General features: G+C 40.3%; 1 protein-coding gene across 1 annotated transcript; it reads left to right on the top strand.

The window, feature by feature from the left end:
• The first annotated feature begins 5,344 nt into the window (after positions 1-5,344).
• On the top strand, positions 5,345-6,334 carry LOC142519729 (uncharacterized). Its single transcript, XM_075622758.1, has one exon. It carries the CDS (start codon positions 5,345-5,347, stop codon positions 6,332-6,334), a length of 990 nt encoding a protein of 329 aa, XP_075478873.1.
• Positions 6,335-22,568: the final 16,234 nt, after the last annotated feature.

Here is a 22,568-nt window from a genome sequence, read left to right as displayed (position 1 = left end):
ATACTACAAATCTGTTCCAATCTTTTTCTGATTATCTTACTGCTGATCAAGAATCAAATCTGATTCATACTCAATAATACATATTACCAATTCAAATCAGATAATTAGATAACATGTATTTTAAAGCAGTAAAGCATAATGTCATGCTAGCACACACAATGTAAGTCAACATTAAAATAAATCTCATGCTAGCAATCACATGCAAGGAAAGAAAACTCACTCTACCCCGCTCATTCTCTTCTATCTCAGTCTAAAGGATCTATCGCTCTGATACCACCTGTGTGGGGACCCCCGGATGCTAATCATCATCTTAATCATCTTTGAGATTTAATTATCAATTAAGATAAACAGGGTCTAAAAATTTTTTTCTTTAAAATGCGGAAGGTAATGGAATCAATCTATTATACAAACCAGTATAATAATACAAATCTTGTACAACATGCTTCTAGTTCAAACTAATCTAAGGTTTAACTACTAAATTTCAAGTATTAAACCAAGTCTACATCTAAGTCCGGAATCACCACTCTAATCTCGATCTCTCATCATCTTCTTGAACCCGATCTTGTCCCACCTGTTGTGATGCACACATATAAACAAGACAACAGCCGGATACTCCGGTGAGAATAAATCCCAGTATAAATAATGTATACATGCAGTTAACTGAATTAACATAAAAGCATCAATTATATCTTATCACATGTAGCATAATCAAATAACATGTATCAATACCAGTCTGTAAATAAAACATGAATTGTAATCTACGAAACATAAATCAATACGGATCTGTAAATCAAATTCTAGTCTCAATATCTAAGACTCGACTCATCTCTCATTCTAATCTAGTCTAGGGATCCCGGTGAATAAGAACGTAACAAGTCTCCCACCTACTACCACCAGTCGCAGTGGCGGTACGTTCTTATTTCTGGACTTTGGTCTAGCTGTATCGAATAATCTACAATAAGAACAATATCTGTATGTTAAGCACATCGATACACCAAACGTCCAGTGCCTTGGCGTATCTACCAAGACTAAGCCTATTCTGACAATGTGCAATGGGTCAGTGACAAGTCTGTCAAAATCTAACCCCTCTGTCAGTGACTCTTACTTAATTGCTCTCTGCTTTCTACTTCTAATTCAATAGAATAAACATACTCATTAAAACACAAAGGTATAAAAACAATACCATACAAGTATGTGGTTTAGGGAAACTCGAGTTAAATCTAACTCAAGTCGATCTCCCAATTAACATCCATTTATACCTTTCTCTTCTCGGTCTGATGAAGACGAAGTCTTGTATTCCAATCTGTCCATATCCAAATCTGATAATGACAATCATATAAATACCATATCAGTATATAACTCAATTCAAGACCTGTTCTGATCAATACTCAAATCGGTATATAATCTGATCCATATCTGAACAAGGTAAATCTAATTCATATCAATGATATCACGATACAATCGAAATCATTACTGAATCTGATCAATATCAATCTACTGATGTTTCGACGGCATAACAATACAGTCACGATAACCCCGTCTATCTCAACATCACAGAGATACTACCAGAATTCATAATCAGTATCAATTGCATACACAGTCTGTTCTGCGATCTGACTTCAATTATGCGATGCCTACTATATCAGAAACACCATATCTGGTTCATATTCAAATCGAACAATATCATGTTTCCAAATCATCTCAAAACTTAATAAAACTTACGTCCTTGTATAGCTCGTAGCGAGAGGAGTACGATACTGCGTTCGGATTCGACTTCTGATACACGGATATCTCAAAATCACTATTTGAAGATATGAAAAGCTTTAAGGGATTTGTTGAAGGAAAACCCACGATTTCTTCTGCTGAAATCGTGAGAATCAATACATATATATATATCTCAATTGCATGTCAAACAAATGGCTAAACCTTCATACTGCACGTCGCACTGCGGGTGCGCTCACTTTTGCACCGCGGGTGCGCTCCATGTATTGATATGCATCAACTTTCCCCGAAGCTTGGACCGCGGGTGCGCTCTGTCTTTTAACGCGGGTGCGCTGACCCTACTGGTACAACACCGCGGGTGCGGTCTGTCTAGCACCGCGGGTGCGCTCAATCTCCAGTAGCAACTTTCATACCTTACTGTCCATACACCGCGGGTGCGGTATATTTCCAAGCGCAGGTGCGGTCTCCCTATCTTCAAAAACTCTAACTTTCTGTCCACCTACCGCGGGTGCGGTAGCTTCCTAGCGCGTGTGCGCTCATGCTACTGTAACTCCTCCATATTTCATGAACCATAACCGCGGGTGCGGTCCTTTCCTTACCGCGGGTGCGGTCTATATCTCATGCAACACTTCATAATCTCATTTAGTGCCTCTCATTACATGTCATGCATACTCATATCTTCCGAATATCACATCAATGAAGACTAATAAATCTCAAGCCTTACACGAATTGAGTTGAAATGGGACGAGAATTGTGATTCTGTCTGGCCCCCATTGGTGGGTATAAAACCATGTTCTGTCTGTCCCCCATCGGTGGGTATAAAACCATGTTTTGTATGACCTCCATCAGTAGGTATAAAACTGTGTTCTGGCCTCACTCCTTAGAGGACTAACATATTGGGGACAATTTGACCATGGAAATGAGATGAGTAACAGTGTTGTGTCTGTTTGTGAATTGTTCTGAAATGATTTGATTTGCTTCTGAACTGCTCTAAATCATCTGATAACCTCTGTCTCATATTCGATTCGTTTATGTTATTATAAGTTAAGAATAATACGATTTTGAAAGTTTGTTAAAGAAATAATTTAAAGATTAAGTTCTATATGTATCATTGAAAATCGATCGACCCCCACTTGCTGAGTGTTTCCCAAAACACTCACCCCTTACAAATTTCAGATAAAAATGAAGAACAACTGAATGAGGAGGAGCAGGAAGTGTTCTGGGGATGGTGATTGATAGACAAGTCAAGAATTGAAATTTTTATTCTTTTCTTTTGTGTAGTTTCTGCATTTGCAACTCTGATGTAATTTTTATTCGATTGTCATTGTAAAGACAATATTTCTTTATGAAAAAGACTGGTTTTTGGCATTTCGATACGAGGCTTAATTGTTTTCAAGAAATTGTTAAACAATGCCGGATGTCACCGACGTTTCGGACACGGGGCGTGACATTTAAGTGATATCAGAGTCGCCAGGTTCATAATCCCGCTGGGATTTTGATAGACAAAATTTGGCAAAAGCCTAGTGCATTCTGAAACAAACTTTCGTCCTTTCCAAAATTCTTCGAGAAATTCGAATTCTATTCCCTTCAATCGTTCCGCAAATCCTTGGTATCGAAAATTCCACGGCAACTTTCTTTCTATTATTTGTGCCTTTCTATCCCTTATATGAATATGATATTTTATCTCGATTTTTATCCTAGGAAATGGCTGCTCCACGTACTCGCGCTCAGGCTGCTCTTCGTATGCGCCAGCTCACAATAGATAATCATGCTAGGGAGATTGCAACCTTGAAGGCGCAACTGGCTGGCGAAAATTTGGAGAAGCAGGAGCTTAGTGAGATTAGGCACATACTCGAGACCGACGTTCAGCGACTTACTCATCATTTGGACTTGGCTGAGAGCCAACTTCTACAGATACCGACTGATTCAGATCGCATCGGGTGCTTAGCTTCACTTAATAGGGATTCGCTGGAGAGAGTAGAGATAGAGCGAGGAAGTGCTACTCAGACTCGTCAGCTCCAGGAGGAGTTCGACGCCAAGTAAGATCGGTACATTTCCAAGTTCCACGCCACTATGGATAGACTTCAAGATCAGAATAACTACTTGCATCTGGTGGTAGAGAACATGGAGGAAGAAGAGGAAGCACCGATGGAGGTGGTCGGTGACGACAGCGACAGTGACGATAGTGAGATGATAGATTAGATTAGTATCAGGATTGTAATAAAAATTGTGATTAAAAAAGTATTAAGTGTATCAATTTAATTTCTAAATGAAAATCTATTATCTTTAAATCGTTGCATATTTAAAATTTGATAAGCACATTATAAATTTTTTTTTTATCTTTATAGTAAAACAAACATGGATCTTAAAAGCATTATAACTGAACTTCAAAAACAGCTCCGGGAAAAGGAGACAGAGATTAAAACATTGAAAGAAAAAAATGAAAAACTCGAAAGGGATAACTACCAGTTGGATGGGAATAACGTATGCATGATGGAAGATCTTCGTGAGGCAAGAACGGAAGAGAAAATACTACGCGACGATGTTAGGCGCTATGCTGCCTACCACCTAGAGTCTGAACAACAACACAAAATCACAAAGAAAGAGTTGAACAAAGCTCAGGATAGGATTTTTACGCTTCAAATCCGGTTGATAGCCTTCTCAAAACATAGCGCCGTCTTGAAGAAAGGATAGAAGAACAAGAAATCGATGAGAAAGTAAACCAATCAACAATACATGAGCTTCAGGATCAAGTAAACCACCTTGACCACCACAACACACAGTTGCAAAATCATATTGATCAGCTACAGAATAACATGATCAATATGGAGGAACTCTTAGAAGAACTCGACGCTAACCAAGAAGAAAATCCTATTGAAGAAGAATAAATTAATGAGGCTGTAGGAGATGACGAAATTATAGATGATTAGAGTGATGAGTACTAGTATAGGCATCGATTGTATTCAGAATCCTTAGGATTAATTGTTTTCTAAAAATACTGATTGTAAGAATTTCAAAAATTTATGAAATATTTCTTTGATTAAGCATTGTTTCAAAATAAATAAATTAATAAAATATCTATTCATAGGAAATGGCAGGCAGACCACCCAGAAATAATCGAAACAACAGAAGAGTTAATCAAAACGAGGATGAGAATCCCCCAAGGGTAAATCTCAGTCGGGAGGATATGATGGCTATTGCTACCATAGTAGCCGCCACGTTGCAAGGAATCGTGAACCCTCTTGCCAATGTCATTCAGCCGCCATCGGAACCAAAACCACGTGGCATAAAATATCATTATGAGTCTATAAGGAGAAATTGAGTCCAAACTTTTGATGGAAACCCAGATCCAGAATTCAGCCACAACTGGCTCAAGAATGTTGAATCGCAGCTGCATCTACTGGAAGTGCCTGAAGAGCTTAAAGTAGAGGTTGTGACACCATTTCTGGAAGAACGAGCACGAAAATGGTGGGAAACTGTGTCACCATCGTTGGCTGAAGCAGAACAGATCACATAGCGGAGTTTCGAAAGAGAGTTTTTGAAACAATACTACCCAGCCGAATTTCGTCTACAGAAGTTGAGCGAGTTTGAAAACTTCAAACAGACACCAGACATGACAGTAATGGAATACACCTCAAGGTTCAACGATCTGGGAACCTATGTCCCAACGATCATGTCTGATGAAACATTAAAAATGCATCATTTTAAGAAGGGACTGAACAGCCGGATTCAATCGGCTTTGGCAGTGTTCAAGCCAAGAAATTTTGCGGATTTGATGGGCGCTGCAATGAGCGCGGAAATGGATATCAAACGCCCTGAAGAAGAAAACAGGAACAAGAGACCGTTGGTCGGCCAATCTGCTCAAAATGTTCCCAAATTCAAGAAGCCAAATTATTCAAGTGGCCCTTCAAGAGGAAACTTTAACAGTGCTGGCAGTACAGAAGGAAAGTGGTGCGACACTTGTCGACAGAAGCACATTGGAGAATGTTATCGGAAAACAGGTGCTTGTTTCAAATGTGGTAAAGTGGGTCACCGGATTAAGGATTGTCCAGACAACAAAGACAAAGGGACGGGACCCAACAAACCAAATGAAAACAAGACTAATGCCCGGGTGTATGCAATAACCCAGGAAGAAGCTGATAACACCAAAGAAGTGGTGGCATGTACTATTTTACTCAATGAAATACATGCATATACCTTGTTTGATTGTCGTGCTACGCACTCATTTGTGTCTAGAAGATTTGCTAAGAAACTTCAACTTGACCATGAAATTCTTAGTGAACCGTTAAGAGTGGCAACACCTGCGAGCAAAACAATTGAAACCCACAAAGTATATAGAAACTGTCAAATTTGTATCAGTAAACAGATTTTTGATGCGGAATTAGTTCAACTCAATATGATTGAGTTTGACGTCATTCTGAGAATGGACTGGTTAGCTAAAAACCATGCCATAGTAGAGTGTCAAAAGAAAGATACTAGACTTCAGACTCCGAATAAAGAGGAAGTCATATATCATGGAAAATCTAAAGAACTGAAAATCTCTGTTATCTGCCTCACAAGTCTGGAAGGCCATAAAAGGAGGAGAAGAAATTTATCTGGCAGTAATCAATGAGATCAAATAAGAAGAAGTCCCAAAGTTGGAAGATATTCCAATTGTTCAAGAGTTTCCAGATGTCTTCCCCGAGGAATTACCGGGTGATATACCCGATTGGGAAGTGGAATTTGAAATCAATTTGGTCCCTCGTGCTGCACCAATTTCAAAAGCACCATACCGAATGGCTGCAGCAGAATTAAATGAGTTAAAGGAGCAACTTCAAGAATTATTGGACAAGCAGCAGATCCGCCCTAGTTCATCCCCGTGGGGAGCCCTAGTGCTATTCGTAAAGAAAAAGGACGGAAGCATGAGGCTATGCATTGATTACCGGGAGTTAAATAAGATCACCATAAAGAATAAGTACCCACTCCCGATAATAGATGATCTTTTCGATCAGCTAAAAGGAGCCAAAGTTTTCTCAAAGCTCGATCTAAGATCTAGTTATCATCAGTTGAAGGTCAAAGCAGAGGATATCCCTAAAACTTCTTTTAGGACAAGATATGGACATTATGAATTCACGGTAATGCCTTTTGGTCTAACAAATTCTCCTGCAGCATTTATGGACCTTATGAACCGAGTATTCAAACCATATCTCGACAAGTTTGTGATCGTTTTTATAGATAATATCTTGGTATACTCACCAAGTGAGAAAGAACATAGAGAATATCTGCGTCTCACTTTACAAACTCTGAGTGAAAAGGAACTATGCCAAATTCAAGAAGTGTGAATTCTGGCTGAAAAGTGTGGCGTTCCTAGGCCATATAATCTCTGAATTTGGGGTGTCAGTAGACGCTAAGAAAGTAGAGGCAATTAAGCACTGGCCTCAACCAAAAACAGTAACCGAAGTAAGAAGTTTTCTGGGTTTAGCAGGCTACTATAGAAAATTTTTGGGAGGTTTTTCTTCGATAGCCATTCCTCTCACAAAACTTACATAGAAAAATTCGAAGTTTATTTGGAATGAAGCATGTGAGAGAAGTTTTGAAACCCTTAAAACCAAGCTCGCATCTACACCAGTACTAATTCTTCCGAGGATGGTATGAATTTCACTATATACAGTGACGCTTCAAAGGGAGGATTATGGTGTGTGCTTATGCAAGAAGGTCAGGTAATTGCTTACGCCTCACGGCAGTTAAAACCATATGAGCAGAATTACCTCACTCACGACTTTGAGCTAGCCGCAGTAGTATTTGCGCTCAAAATCTGGATGGAACTTCTCAAGTAGTAAGGCAAATAAGGTGGCAGATGCGTTGAGCCGAAGGAACTTTGGGAAAGTGAATTTATCTTCACTATCAGTGAAACCAGACCTCCGAGAGACCATCAAATTGAAACAAAGTCAAGATTCCTCCATCTTCAAAATTAAAGAGCAAATTCAAGAAGGAAAGATTCCAGAATTTCATATTGATAAAAATGGTATACTCTGGAAGAAAGGACGGCTGTATGTGCCAAACACCGATGGGATTCGTGAAGAAGTAATTGCGGAAGCTCATAAATCGAGATTTTCAGTACATCCAGGAAGCACCAAAATGTACCGGGATCTGAAAAATAATTACTGGTGGAATGAAATGAAGAAAGACGTGGCTGTCTTTGTTTCCAAGTGCCTAACATGTCAACAAGTCAAGGCAGAACATCAACGGCCTGGAAGACTTCTATAGCCATTGGAAATACCGGAATGGAAGTGGGATAACATGTCCATGGATTTCGTAGTAGGGCTACCAAAATCAAGGCAAGGGCACGATGGGATCTGGGTAATCATTGATCGATTGACCAAGTCTGCACATTTCTTGCCGGTACGGATGAATTACAACTTGGATAAACTTGCCACCTTGTATATGGACAGCATAGTGAGACTACACGGGGTTCCAGCAAGTATATTATCTGACAGAGATCCAAGGTTTGTATTTCGATTTTGGAAAAGTTTCAAAAAGGCTATGGGGACCAAAGTCACTCTCAGTACGGCATATCATCCTTAGACTAATGGCCAAACTGAAAGAACAATTCAGACCCTCGAGGATATGTTGAGGGCATGTGCTCTGGATTTTCCTGGAAATTGGAGTGAACAGTTCCCCCTGATAGAATTTGCCTATACAACAGCTATCACAGTAGCATTGAAATGGCTCCGTATGAGGCATTGTATGGCCGAAATGTAGATCACCTCTATACTGGAATGAAGTTGGAGAAAAGACTATTACTATACCTGAGCTTGTTCAAGCGACCATCGACAATGTCGCCATAATTAAGAAAAGACTCAAGACAGCTCAAGATAGACAAAAGAGTTGGGCCGATTTGAAGAGAAGGCCGTTGGAATTAGAAATCGGTGAAAAGGCTTATGTCAAGGTCTCCCCCATGAAGGGAGTGGTTCGATTCAGTAAATCCGGGAAGTTAAACCCAAGGTATGTGGGACCATTCAAAATACTGGAAAGAGTGGGAACTCTAGCCTACCGACTGGCTTTACCACCCGATATGTCCAGAATACATAATGTTTTCCATATCTCGCAACTAAGGAAATATGTCCCAGATCCGAGTCATATACTCAAAGTGGCACCGCTGATAATTGAAGGGCATCTGAATGAAGAACTCAAATACAAAGAGGTCCCTATTCGAAAAGTGGACATCAAAGATCGAGTGCTGAGACACCGGACAATCCCTTATGTCAATGTATAGTGGTCAAATCATACCGAAAGAGAGGCCACTTGGGAATTAGAAGAGAAGATACGCACGCAATACCCTCATCTATTTAAAAGATCGAGTTGATCCAAGTTTCGAGGAAAACACTTTCAATAAGGAGGGAGGGATGTGAGAATCCAAGATTTTCTGATCTGAAGCGAATCATGTAAGAAATACAAACTTGAAATTTAGATTAAACTAATCTCAACGACTTTCAATCTAATTATAAAACCAATATGAACTTAGACTTTCAGTAAACTTAACTCGATGAAGTAGCTTCAAAGCTCGGAGATTAGCTCACCAGGAGGCCAAGCTGCAAATAACCTCATCCATCGAAGAGTTGTCACTAGAGGAGTAAAACTCCAGCTCAAGGACTCGATCTTTCAGCTCAAAGAAGCTCAACCAAGCTTGTCCTAACAAGAACAAAAAGAGAGCTAAAAGATGAGCCAAGGAATTGGAAAAACTTATTATGCAAGAAGTGACCTTTGAGATAACCAATGAAGGAGCTAAGGGAAGAGCTATGAGTTTGGACAAACTTAGTATGCAAGAAATAACCATTGAGAAATCAATGAAGGAGCTAAGAGAGGAGCTAAGGGACTATGACACATTTATAGTGACGGAAATGACTCTTGGTGCTTGGCATAACTTTGACCACATATATGGCTTCTGTGGGGACCAGGACGCTAATCATGTTCTTAATCATCATTGGGACTAATTAATCAATTATAATAAACAGGGTCTAAATTTTTTTTTTTTAAAACAATGCGGAACGTAGTGACATCAAACTAATATACAACTCAGTATAAAATAAAGTACAAGTCCTTGTACCGTCTACAAATCAGTAAAAACTAATGTTCAACATCTAATTATCAAGTGTCAAAACCCTATATACATCAAAGTCCGAAGTCTCCACTCTATCACGATCTCTCCTCATCTCCTGGACCCTGATCATGTCCCACCTGTTGTCATGTACACATACAAACAAGACAACAGCCGGATAATTCCGGTGAGAATATAATCCCAGTATAAATCAACGAAACATGCAATCATATAACCAAATATAAAGCATGTAACAGATAACAGCAATATGTATCAAAATCTGAAACATAATCAATATCAGACTGTCGACAATACGCGTAGCTACACAATTTAGACTAGACTCAATCCTAGTCTAGGGATCCCGGTTTTCAGAAGTTGGCATTCCTATATCGACCAACAGTAATAGAAAAGACTCCAGTTCTATCCACGTCGATAAGGTATCGATCACCAGAAATAGAAAAAGGTCTGATTCTATCCACACCGATATGGTATCGATCACCAGTAATAGAAGGAACTCTAATTCTATCCACACCGATATAATATCGATCACCAGTAATAGAAGAAGCTCCAATTCTATCCACACCGATACGACATCGATCAACTGTAATAGAAGAAACCCAAATTCTATCCACATCGATAGCCAATCATTCGGTGACAGACTTTGGCACTATCGCCAATACACTATCTTGTGACATCGTGCAATGTGCCCGTGGCGATCCCACCACTATCAGGCACTTCTGTCACAAGATTACTCGTCTAATACCTGCTGTCTATAAATCAAGAGAACAAGTATATCAATCAAATCAATGCAAATATCGAAGCAATAAAGTAAAGTGTGTGATTTAGGGAAACTCAAGTCTAAACCGACTCAAGTCGATCTCCCAATACCACATTGACTTATACCTTTCGTTTGTAGTCTCGGTCTGAAGCAATATCAATTCTGAACTCAAGACCGTCTCTGTAAATCTGAAACGACATATTGAGAATCATAATATCAATATTCCATTCTCAATTCAACATTGAATCAGATTAATCCGGATTTAATTCAAATCACAGTATAACGGCACAATCTCAGTATCCCCGTCAATACCATATAAACAGACATCAATTACAAATCATAACTCATATCCGATACAAAAATCTGTCCGATTTCAGATCAATATAATCAGAAAATCATAACAACTCCATAATCAGTCCGTTTCTTAATCTGACTTCGATTCTATGATGTCTAACATATCCAGAACATCATATATGACGTGTATGCAATTCCAACAACATCATAATTTCAAAACATGTCAAAACGTAGTAAAACATACGTTCAGTTGTAGCCTACGTTGATAGGAACACAGTACCGAAGTCTGATTCAAAATCAGACGGACAGATTGTACACAATCGCGACTCCACGATTTCAAAACAATTTTGACAACGTTTCCTTCGCTTTCCCTTTTCTAATGCTTACAACGTATATGTTGATATATATATATATTCATACACGTACATGCAACAAGGCAAATGGCTCACTCTACGTGCAACACGTCTCGCGCATATGCGCGACATCTACCGGCGCATATGCGCGAGACCATATGTCTCGGCGCGTGATGTGCACAGTGCCTCGCGCATATGCGCGCCCTCATTCGGCGCATATGCGCGAGGTACTTAAATTTCTGCCCAACTCTCTGCCACCCTCGCGCACATGCGCGGGTTCAGGTCGCGCATATGCGCGAGGTCCTCAGGACATTTCGCGCATATGCTCCCGGCTGGTCGCGCATATGCGCGAGAGCTCATCCTCGCACATACATCTTTTTACGCGTTATCTCAAATCGGGTCTCGGTTAATCCTTTCATAATCACATAAAATTGTAAATAAATCATCAGTTGATTACAGTGATTAATTCTCGGGCATTACATTTCTCCCCCCCTGAGATATGATTTCGTCCCCGAAATCACAGGCAATCCATCATATCAATAAGAAGGTATGTAATAAAACTGAACAAAAATTTACATCAGTGAAATAATGCTGGGAATTCTTGTCTCATATCTGATTCAGTCTCCCAAGTAGCTTCTTCAACGCCATGACGAGTCCATTGTACTTTTACCAACGGAAACATTTTCGTTCTGAGCTGTTTTTCCTTACGATCGATAATCCGGATCGGTTTCTCGACATAACTCAAGGTCTCATCCAGCTCGGTCTCGTCGGGTTGAATAACATGTGAATCATCAGGGAGATACTTCCGCAGCATTGATACATGAAAGACATCATGTATTCCAGATAATGAAGGCGGCAATGCTAGTCGATAGGCACGATCTCCTATCTTTTCAAGAATCTCATAAGGACCGACGTATCGTGGAGACAATTTCCCTTTCTTACCAAATCGGACCACACCTCTGAAAGTAGAGATCTTCAGGAACACTCGGTCTCCTGCTTCAAATACCAACGGTCGTCGCCGAAGGTTGGCATATTTAGCTTGTCTGTCCTGGGCTGCCTTCATTTTCTTCTGAATCAATTTCACTTTTTCAGTCATATCTCTGATCATATCAGGTCCAGTCTCCGGAACTTCAGAGATATCATCCCAATAAAGAGGGGATCGACACTTCTTTCCGTACAACGCTTCAAATGGTGCCATCTCAATACTCGTTTGATAGCTATTGTTGTACGAAAACTCGCAAAGAGGCAATGCATCTTGCCAGTTAGTGCTAAAGTCAAGCACTACAGCTCTCAGCATATCTTCCAATGTCTGGATCGTACGCTCTGACTGTTCGTCAGTCTGTGGATGATATGCGGTACTCAGATGTAACTTAGTACCGAGAGCTTGCTGCAAACTCTGCCAGAAGTGCGAAGTAAATCGAGGATCACGGTCTGAAACAATCGACTTCGGCACTCCGTGCAATCTGACCACTTCCTTGACGTAGATATCGGCCATTTGATCATATCTATAGGTCATCTTGTATGGAATAAAGCAGGCGGATTTGGTCAATCGATCAATCACGACCCAAATCGCATCCCAACCTCGGGAGGATCTCGGTAACTGCGTCACAAAATCCATGGAAATGTGATCCCATTTCCATTCAGGAATCGACAAACTCTGCAACAATCCTCTGGGTTTCTTCCTCTCAGCTTTCACCTGTTGGCAATTCAGACACTTGGCTACAAATTCAGTAACATCAGATTTCATTTGCTTCCACCAATACTGTGTCTTTAAATCATTATACATTTTTCTGCCACCAGGATGAATGCTAAAACGACTGTTGTGCGCTTCTGCTAGTATTTGCTGTCTTAATTCCGAAACATTCGGCACAACAAGACGATTATTCACATACAAAATACCATTTTGAACCTGATATTCCGATCGATGTCCAGCTTTAACCATAGCAATCGACTTCTTTATATTCTGATCAACTTTCTCAGCTGCTTTAATTTTCAAAATCAGCTCTGGTTCCGCTTGAATAGTATATAATCTTATTGATCTCTGATCTGTCTCAAATACTAATCCAGACAAACAGCAGTCTTCTATCAAATTCGAGACTCCCATAGTCGATAAGGATAGAGAACATACTTTTCGACTTAGTGCATCTGCTGCTGCATTAGATTTCCCCGGATAGTATTTGATTTCACAATCAAAATCCTTCAATAAATCCAGCCATCTCCGTTGTCTCATATTCAATTCTGACTGTGAAAAGAGATATTTCAAGCTTTTGTGATCAGAATAGATTTCGAATTTCTCACCGTAGAGGTAATGTCGCCATATCTTCAAGGCAATGACTATTGCTGCCAATTCAAGATCATTAATTGGGTAACGAGATTCGTGGGGCTTCAGCTGTCTTGAGGCATAGGCGATCACATGCCCTTGCTGCATCAAAACACAACCCAATCCTCGGTGAGATGCATCACAGTAAACAACAAATCCACCAGTACTTGAAGGAATTATCAACACAGGAGCACTGGTCAATCTCTTCTTCAGTTCGAGAAAACTGGTCTCACATTCCTCAGACCAAACAAACGGAGCATTTTTCTGAGTCAACTGTGTAATCGGTTTGGCAATACTCGAAAAATCTTTAATAAATCGACGATAATATCCTGCCAAACCCATAAAGCTGCGTATCTCTGGTACAGATGTCGGTCTCGGCCACGAAATCACTGCCTCAACCTTACTGGGATCAACTGATATCCCGTCTCCGGATATAATATGTCCCAGAAATACTACCTGTTTCAACCAAAACTCGCATTTCGACAATTTAGCATACAGTTTCTCCGCCCTCAAAATTCTTAACACAGTCCTCAGATGATCAGCATGCTCAATCATATTCTTTGAATAAATCAATATATCATCAATGAATATGATAACAAAATCATCCAAATATTTCTGAAAGACGCGGTTCATTAATCCCATAAATACCGCCGGTGCATTCGTTAACCCAAAAGGCATGACAATAAACTCATAATGTCCATACCTGGTTCTGAATGCTGTCTTTGAAATATCAGAATCCTTGACTCTCAGTTGATGGTATCCAGATCTCAGATCGATCTTGGAATACACCGAAGAACCTTGCAACTGATCAAATAAATCATCAATACGAGGCAATGGATATTTATTCTTTACCGTTGCCTTGTTCAGTTGCCGATAGTCGATACAAAGTCTCATCGACCCATCCTTCTTCCTCACGAACAGTACTGAAGCGCCTCAAGGAGAAACACTCGGTCTGATATATCCCTTGGCCAGTAAATCCTCCAGTTGTTCTTTCAATTCTTTCAACTCGATAGGTGCCATCCTGTACGGAGCCCTCGAGATCGGAACTAGTTCCCGGCATCAACTCAATGCTGAATTCTATCTCTCGAATCGGAGGCAATCCAGGAATCTCATCTGGAAAGACATCAGCAAACTCACACACCACTGGCAAATCCGCCAATGATGGGCTCGACTTCAGTAAATCAACTGAATATACCAGGAATCCATCCGCTCCTTTCTGCAATAATCGAGTCATATTTATTGCAGATATCAAAGGAATTCTAGCTCGAGAAACCTTACCGTAAAATTTCCACTCCTCAGCCATTTCAGGTCTGAATTCGAACAATCTTGTGGAAACAATCAACTGTAGCTCGGTACTTAGTCAACATATCGATACCGATAATACAATCAAAATCAGATAAACCAAGCACAATACAGTCTAATTCAATCGAATGCCCATCGTACTGCAGTATACAAGATTTCACATACTTCACCGATATCAAACCTGTCCCTAACGGAGAAGAGACAGACACTACCGCAGACAATGACTCAATAGGTAACGCATGACTCAATGCAAACCTTTCAGAAATAAAAGTATGCGATGCACCAGTATCAATCAATACGTATGCAAGATAACCAGAAATAAAACAGTTACCTGCCACAACATCATCAGGTGCATCCTGTGCCTGCTCCTCGGTCAAAGCAAACAGTCGGGCCTGCTGTCTAGGAGGCTGGCTCGCTGTCTAGCTTCCTCCTGGCCTCTGCTGTGACTGAGTAGACGGTGCTGGTTGAAAAGAATGAACAGCAGATGGTCGTCTACCTGTCTGAGCCGCTGATCCAGATGACTCAGCTGCCTGGGATCCCTGGGCACCTCTCTGGGGACACACTCGGGCAAAGTGTCCATGTTGCTTACAAATGCGGCAGTTGCCGAACACTACTCGGCACTGTTCTGTGGAATGCTTCCCTCCACAAGTGCTACAGTAGGGTCCTGTATAACTCTGGCCCTGACCAGTCTGTCTAGAGCCACTCGAACTGGATGAGCTACTTCCAGCTTTCTTGAATTTCTTCCCCTTAGCTTTCAGGAAGTCTTTCTTCCCACTACCACTGCCGCTTTCAAATCGGGGAACTAGTGGAGGCATCTGTGATCTCGGTGCTGAAGGCATAAACGAAGCCTCTCTCTGTCTCATTAAACCGGCTTCGGCTTCCTTGGCTCGGTTCAAGGCATCGGTGAAATTGTTTGGCCTCCCGGTATTCACCAAGGTAAAGATTTCAGGATTTAGGCCATTTATGAACTGGTCCGCAACGACCTCGTCATGTTCAGTTACGTGGGGAGCAAATCGGAGCAGTGTAGAGAATTTGGCCACGTATTCCTCGATATTTAGTTGGCCCTGTCTCAAGTTTGCAAACTCGGCTCCCTTGTCCTTTCTATACGACACTGGAAAGAACCTTTGATAAAATTCAGTTCTAAAGACATTCCAGGTGATAATCGTACCTCGTTGTTCCAAGGCCCGCTTTGTGGTAATCCACCAGTTCTTTGCCACATCATGTAACTGGTGCCCTATCAGTTTCACCCTCTTCTCATCAATATAGTCCAAGGACTCAAACAACATCTCGATATCATCTAACCAACTCTCGCATTCCACTGAATTCTCCGTACCCTTCAGAGTGGGTGGATGGAACGACTGAAATCTCTTTAACAAGGTCTCCATGGGAGTAGCTGTCACATCCATGGGAGGATTTGAAGTACTACCCTGTTCAGGTACTCTTCTCGGAGGCATATCTGATAATCAAAAGGATTAGTAATCCCAACTACCACATATCAGTTTCAATCCTCCTCGGATCATCTTACAACTGATCCAGAATTGGTGCTGATCCATTCTCAATAATACATGTTTTCAAATCAAGTCAGATAAACAGATAAACATGCATTATAAAGCAGTAAGTCATGCTAGCAATCAAAAGTAGGAAAGAAAACCTCAATCTACCCCGCTCACTAGCTCCTATCTCAGTCTCAAGGATCTATCGCTCTGATACCACCTGTTGTGGGGACCCGGACGCTAATCATGTTCTTAATCATCATTGGGACTAATTAATCAATTATAATAAACAGGGTCTAAATATTTTTTTTTTAAAACAATGCGGAACGTAGTGGCATCAAACTAATATACAACTCAGTATAAAATAAAGTACAAGTCCTGTACCGTCTACAAATTAGTAAAAACTAAGGTTCAACATCTAATTATCAAGTGTCAAAACCCTATATACATCAAAGTCCGAAGTCTCCACTCTATCACGATCTCTCCTCATCTCCTGGACCCTGATCCTGTCCCACCTGTTGTCATGTTCACATACAAACAAGACAACAGCCGGATAATTCCGGTGAGAATATAATCCCAGTATAAATCAACGAAACATGCAATCATATAACCAAATATAAAGCATGTAACAGATAACAGCAATATGTATCAAAATCTGAAACATAATCAATATCAGACTGTCGACAATACGCGTAGCTACACAATTTAGACTAGACTCAATCCTAGTCTAGGGATCCCGGTTTCCAGAAGTTGGCATTCCTACATCGACCAACAGTAATAGAAAAGACTCCAGTTCTATCCACGTCGATAAGGTATCGATCACCAGAAATAGAAAAAGGTCTGATTCTATCCACACCGATATGGTATCGATCACCAGTAATAGAAGGAACTCTAATTCTATCCACACCGATATAATATCGATCACCAGTAATAGAAGAAGCTCCAATTCTATCCACACCGATACGACATCGATCAACAGTAATAGAAGAAACCCAAATTCTATCCACATCGATAGCCAATCATCCGGTGACAGACTTTGGCACTATCGCCAATACTTTATGTTGTGACATCGTGCAATGTGCCCGTGGCGATCCCACCACTATCAGGCACTTCTGTCACAAGATTACTCGTCTAATACCTGCTGTCTATAAATCAAGAGAACAAGTATATCAATCAAATCAATGCAAATATCGATGCAATAAAGTAAAGTATGTGATTTAGGAAAACTCAAGTCTAAACCGACTCAAGTCGATCTCCCAATACCACATTGACTTATACCTTTCGTTTGTAGTCTCGGTCTGAAGCAATATCAATTCTGAACTCAAGACTGTCTCTGTAAATCTGAAACGACATATTGAGAATCATAATATCAATATTCCATTCTCAATTCAACATTGAATCTGATTAATCCGGATTTAATTCAAATCACAGTATAACGGCACAATCTCAGTATCCCCGTCAATACCATATAAACAGACATCAATTACAAATCATAACTCATATCCGATACAATCTATACTCCATCCATAATCCAAATCTGTCCGATTTCAGATCAATATAATCAGAAAATCATAACAACTCCATAATCAGTCCGTTTCTTAATCTGACTTCGATTCTATGATGTCTAACATATCCAGAACATCATATATGACGTGTATGCAATTCCAACAACATAATAATTTCAAAACATGTCAAAACGTAGTAAAACTTACGTCCAGTTGTAGCCTGCGTTGATAGGAACACAGTACCGTAGTCAGATTCAAAATCAGACGGACGGATTGTACACAATCACGACTCCACGATTTCAAAACAATTTTGACAACGTTTCCTTCGCTTTCCCTTTTCTGATGCTTACAACGTATATGTTGATAAATATATATTCATACACGTACATGCAACAAGGCAAATGGCTCACTCTACGTGCAACACGTCTCGCGCATATGCGCGACATCTACCGGCGCATATGCGCGAGACCATATGTCTCGGCGCGTGATGTGCACAGTGCCTCGCGCATATGCGCGCCCTCATTCGGCGCATATGCGTGAGGTACTCAAATTTCTGCCCAACTCTCTGCCACCCTCGCGCACATGCGCGGGTTCAGGTCGCGCATATGCGCGAGGTCCTCTGGACATTTCGCGCATATGCGCCCGGCTGGTCGCGTATATGCGCGAGAGCTCATCCTCGCACATACATCTTTTTACGCGTTATCTCAAATCGGGTCTCGGTTAATCCTTTCACAATCACATAAAATTGTAAATAAATCATCGTTAATTACAGTGATTAATTCTCGGGCATTACAGCTTCCTTGGAGCTCAAGATTTCGGCCAAGGGTCTAGGTGAAGGGCCATTTTTGTCCTATAAATACTACATCAAGGTGGAAGGAAAAGCATACCAAAAAAGGTACCAAAAATTCGGCTTTCCCCCACCCACAAAAGCTCTCGGTCGATCCAACAAGGAGGAAGTATTGTTCGTGCTTTCAAGTGCTAAAATTCTACGTCGAAGTGCTGCAGAAATTAAGGCGTCATTTGCTCAACAAATACGTCGAAGTGCTGTCCGATTTCCAAAAGAAATTTTCGTTCAAAGATCTGCATTTTCGAAGCATACCTGTTAATTCGGTAAATGGGTTTTTGTTACGTAATTTCTCATATTTTGAACTTTGAATATAAATATCATGACATGCATGTGTATGTCCATATTTTCGAAACTATCAGTCTGTTCTTTTAAAATTTCGATCGATGATATGTTCCTTTGCTGTACTTCGAAATTCTTTGATTCCGCTTTATCCGTCTGAATTTCTGATATCTGAAATTCTGATAAGTTCTGTAGAACACGTAACTTAGACTACGTATAAGCCCTGCATAATTCTAGTATTTTAAATTAAAATTATTTTATTTCATGAGTATTTAAATGTTTTTCCTTAATTTAATTATTTTATCATAGTAGTTTGATTTTTATCATTTCATTTAATTCAGTGAGGCCGGACTGGAGTTGGAGTTTAGAGATAAAATTTAAGATTTAGAAATCATTTCCAGAATTTATTTTAGCTAGCAAGTAAGTTAATTTAAGATAATAAAGAATTTTAAGGAATTATTTAAGTTACTTGAGGTGAGTAAAAAATAAATTCATTTAAGTTCCATAATTAAGGGGTTAGTTCACTAAATTAATTAGGGATAGGTAAGGCTCTTAAGGTATTAAAAATTATCAACTAAACAATATTTCCTTCCATTTATTAGATTAATTTTCGGCCCCTTAGATGACTAAGCATTACCTTGCCAACTCAACACCTTTGACCCTTTCTTTGTATTTAATTAGTAGGATAATTCTTTTATTTTTGGGAGCACCATTTAATTAATGATCAACCTTATCCTCACCTAGTCTAGATGGTAATATGATCGGCCACCTCACCCCAACAAGCACCAACAAATCATTTGATATCAAACAAGAATTCAAATTTCAAAAAGAGTAGACTTGGTCTTGAAATCTTTCCCTATATTTTGCACCCATTCTCCTCACTCTCTTAACCATCATTCTCCCTCCCCCCATGACCGAAATTCAGAGCTTATAGAGTAGAAAAATCGTGACCCTCATAGCTAGAAACAAGAGAGAAAAATCGAGCAAGAAGCAAGATAAGAAAATGCTCCACCTCCTCCGCGCCGGATCGTCTCATTCTTTCGTTTTTCTTTCAAACGAAACCAGGCATGCATATATTCTTCCTTGACTCTTCAATCAAGTCCTACTATCATTATTTTTATATTACATGATCATCATTTCATGCAAAAACCGAAATATGTCAAGAACATTTTGAAATAAAACATGCAGAATTTTTCGGTTTCATGATGCTCTTCACGGGTTGCTTTGTTTTGTGGGTTTCAGGTATTGGTTTGGTTCCAGGCTCCCAAGGATACATCTAGACATGTTCTAGGATGGATAAGGACCACTTTGGTCCATTATTTCAGCCCCCATGCTTGCTGGAAATCGAGATGACAGCAACTCCCCAATCATGTCACCATTTGCATTCGATTTTCTTGTTTGATGTCAAAGGTTGATGGATCTGATCTTGGCTGCCCTAAGGGCTATAGCCATGGTTATAACATCTCCTGGTGATGTCTAAGACGTGACCAAGTCGCCCTTGTGAGGCATGGTCCATGGTTGAATCGGTTTTTAAATCAAACAACAAGAACAGCCCTTCGCCCCTTTCGAATTCAGCAAGTGTAACTTTTGGTTTTGAGGGATGGTGTGGATCTTGGTTGGCCTATGGCCCCTAACCAAGGTTCATACCAGGCCCCTAGATGTCTAGATTGTGCCATGGTCAATCAAATGGCCACTGGAATGACACGAGACAACAAACGAAGCAAGACACCACACGCATGCAAGGGTGATCTCGGGTGTGACTTTCGATGGAGTTATGGTGTGATGCAAATTGTGGCTGGCCTAGGGCCCTTAGCCATGGTTCAAATCTTTCCTTGGGATGTTGGTAAGAGGTTTTGGTCGGTGGTTCAAGCCCCAATGGCCATTAGCCTTGCAACCGACGCAAGAAACCAAAGCACAGCTACTGTATTTTTGGACAGCAACTTGCTGTGACGGTTCAGTGGCTCGTTCGAGTTCTCGGTTGGCTTTTAGCCTATGGACTTGGACTGGACAGTGCCTCACCAAGTTAGGAAGGTCATGTTTTTGGCCGTTTGTGATTCGGATCAGTTTTGAGGTCATACGAGAATTTACGGTGCGATGTGCCAAATTGACTATCGAAAGAGCGTTTCATGTTTTGGCCTCCATTCACCTAAAATTCGACTTGCATCATTTTAGGAGCATTAATTCATCATTTTAAGCGTATTTTAATCATTACTAGATGATGTTTCAGTGTTGGCTCGGGTTGGTTCGGAGTCATGATTAAATACGAAGTCGTTCGGTGTAATTGTCACATTTTCGAATGTTATTGCATAGTTTGGTCCCATAAATCTATTGCATATTTTTCATGGCATATTTAGGTTGCAGCGAGCCTGAGAGCGATCCAATCCAAGCACTAAATTATTACAGGATATTTAATTGTGCCATTTGATTATATTACGTGCATCAAAATATAAAATGTTCATTTTTGAGATTATGCGATATTGCTTGTGGCCATTTCACTATCATGGGATTATTGCTAAATCCGGTCCGCCAGTTACCGGTCCGGTCGCCAGTTACCGGTCAGTTCAGTTTGTACCACCCAGTATACTGTGGCATAGTCTGATCAGACGTTTACTATTTTACCCGGTCGCCAGTTACCGGTCATGGGAGCATTTTATTATCCGGTCGCCAGTTACCGGTCATGGGAGCATTTTATTATCCGGTCGCCAGTTACCGGTCAGTTTCAGTGCAGGGGCCACTTGCGTAGACCATAATCTCAACAGAAAATTTATTACAGGCTATTTCAGTACAGGGTTCCAAGGAGCAAACATTTTCAGTACGACTTTCAGTTCAGTTATGCACATATTATAATCGCTCATGATATGTTATTTTCACATTGTGCCTCTTGACATGATATTTTTACTCCCATGAAATTTTTACCATATTTACTCGTTATTTACGATATATGCATGTTGAGTCTTTAGACTCACTAAACTTGATTGTTGTAGGTACTGATGATGCCGGGGCCGAGGGCGGGGACCAGTGAGCTAGCTTGGGTCGGCAGTAGTGGAACCCGAGGACCTCATTTTAGCATTTACCATTTTTATGCTCAAACAGTTTATCCGTTGTTGGATTACTCTTAAATTGTTCTTTTGCAAACAAATAATTTCTTCCGCTGCTATTTTTAACATTTAAACTTTATTTAACGGTCTATTTTATGAATGAGGCATTTTACTTACTTTACAAAGAAAATTTTTAATTTTTCCGCAAATATTTAAACACGAATTTTCGGGCCGTTATAAGTTCTGTTTGGTAAATCTGAATTTTGTTTTGCACTGTTACGAATTGAGTTGAAATGGATGAGAATTGTGATTTTGTCTGTCCCCCATCGATGGGTATAAAACCATGTTCTGTCTGTTCCCCATCGGTGGGTATAAAACCATGTTCTGTCTGGCCCCCATCAGTGGGTATAAAACTGTGTTCTGGCCTCACCCCTTAGAGGACTAACATATTGGGGACAATTTGACCATGGAAATGAGATGAGTAACAGTGTTGTGTCTGTTTGTGAATTGTTCTGAAATGATTTGATTTGCTTCTGAACTGCTCTGAATCATCTGATAAC

Source organism: Primulina tabacum, chromosome 11 (genome assembly GCF_025594145.1).
Source record: "Primulina tabacum isolate GXHZ01 chromosome 11, ASM2559414v2, whole genome shotgun sequence".
NCBI classification, from domain to species: Eukaryota; Viridiplantae; Streptophyta; class Magnoliopsida; order Lamiales; family Gesneriaceae; genus Primulina; species Primulina tabacum.
Note: the sequence above shows the minus strand (reverse complement) of the source record. Positions and strands in the feature narration are given on the sequence as shown.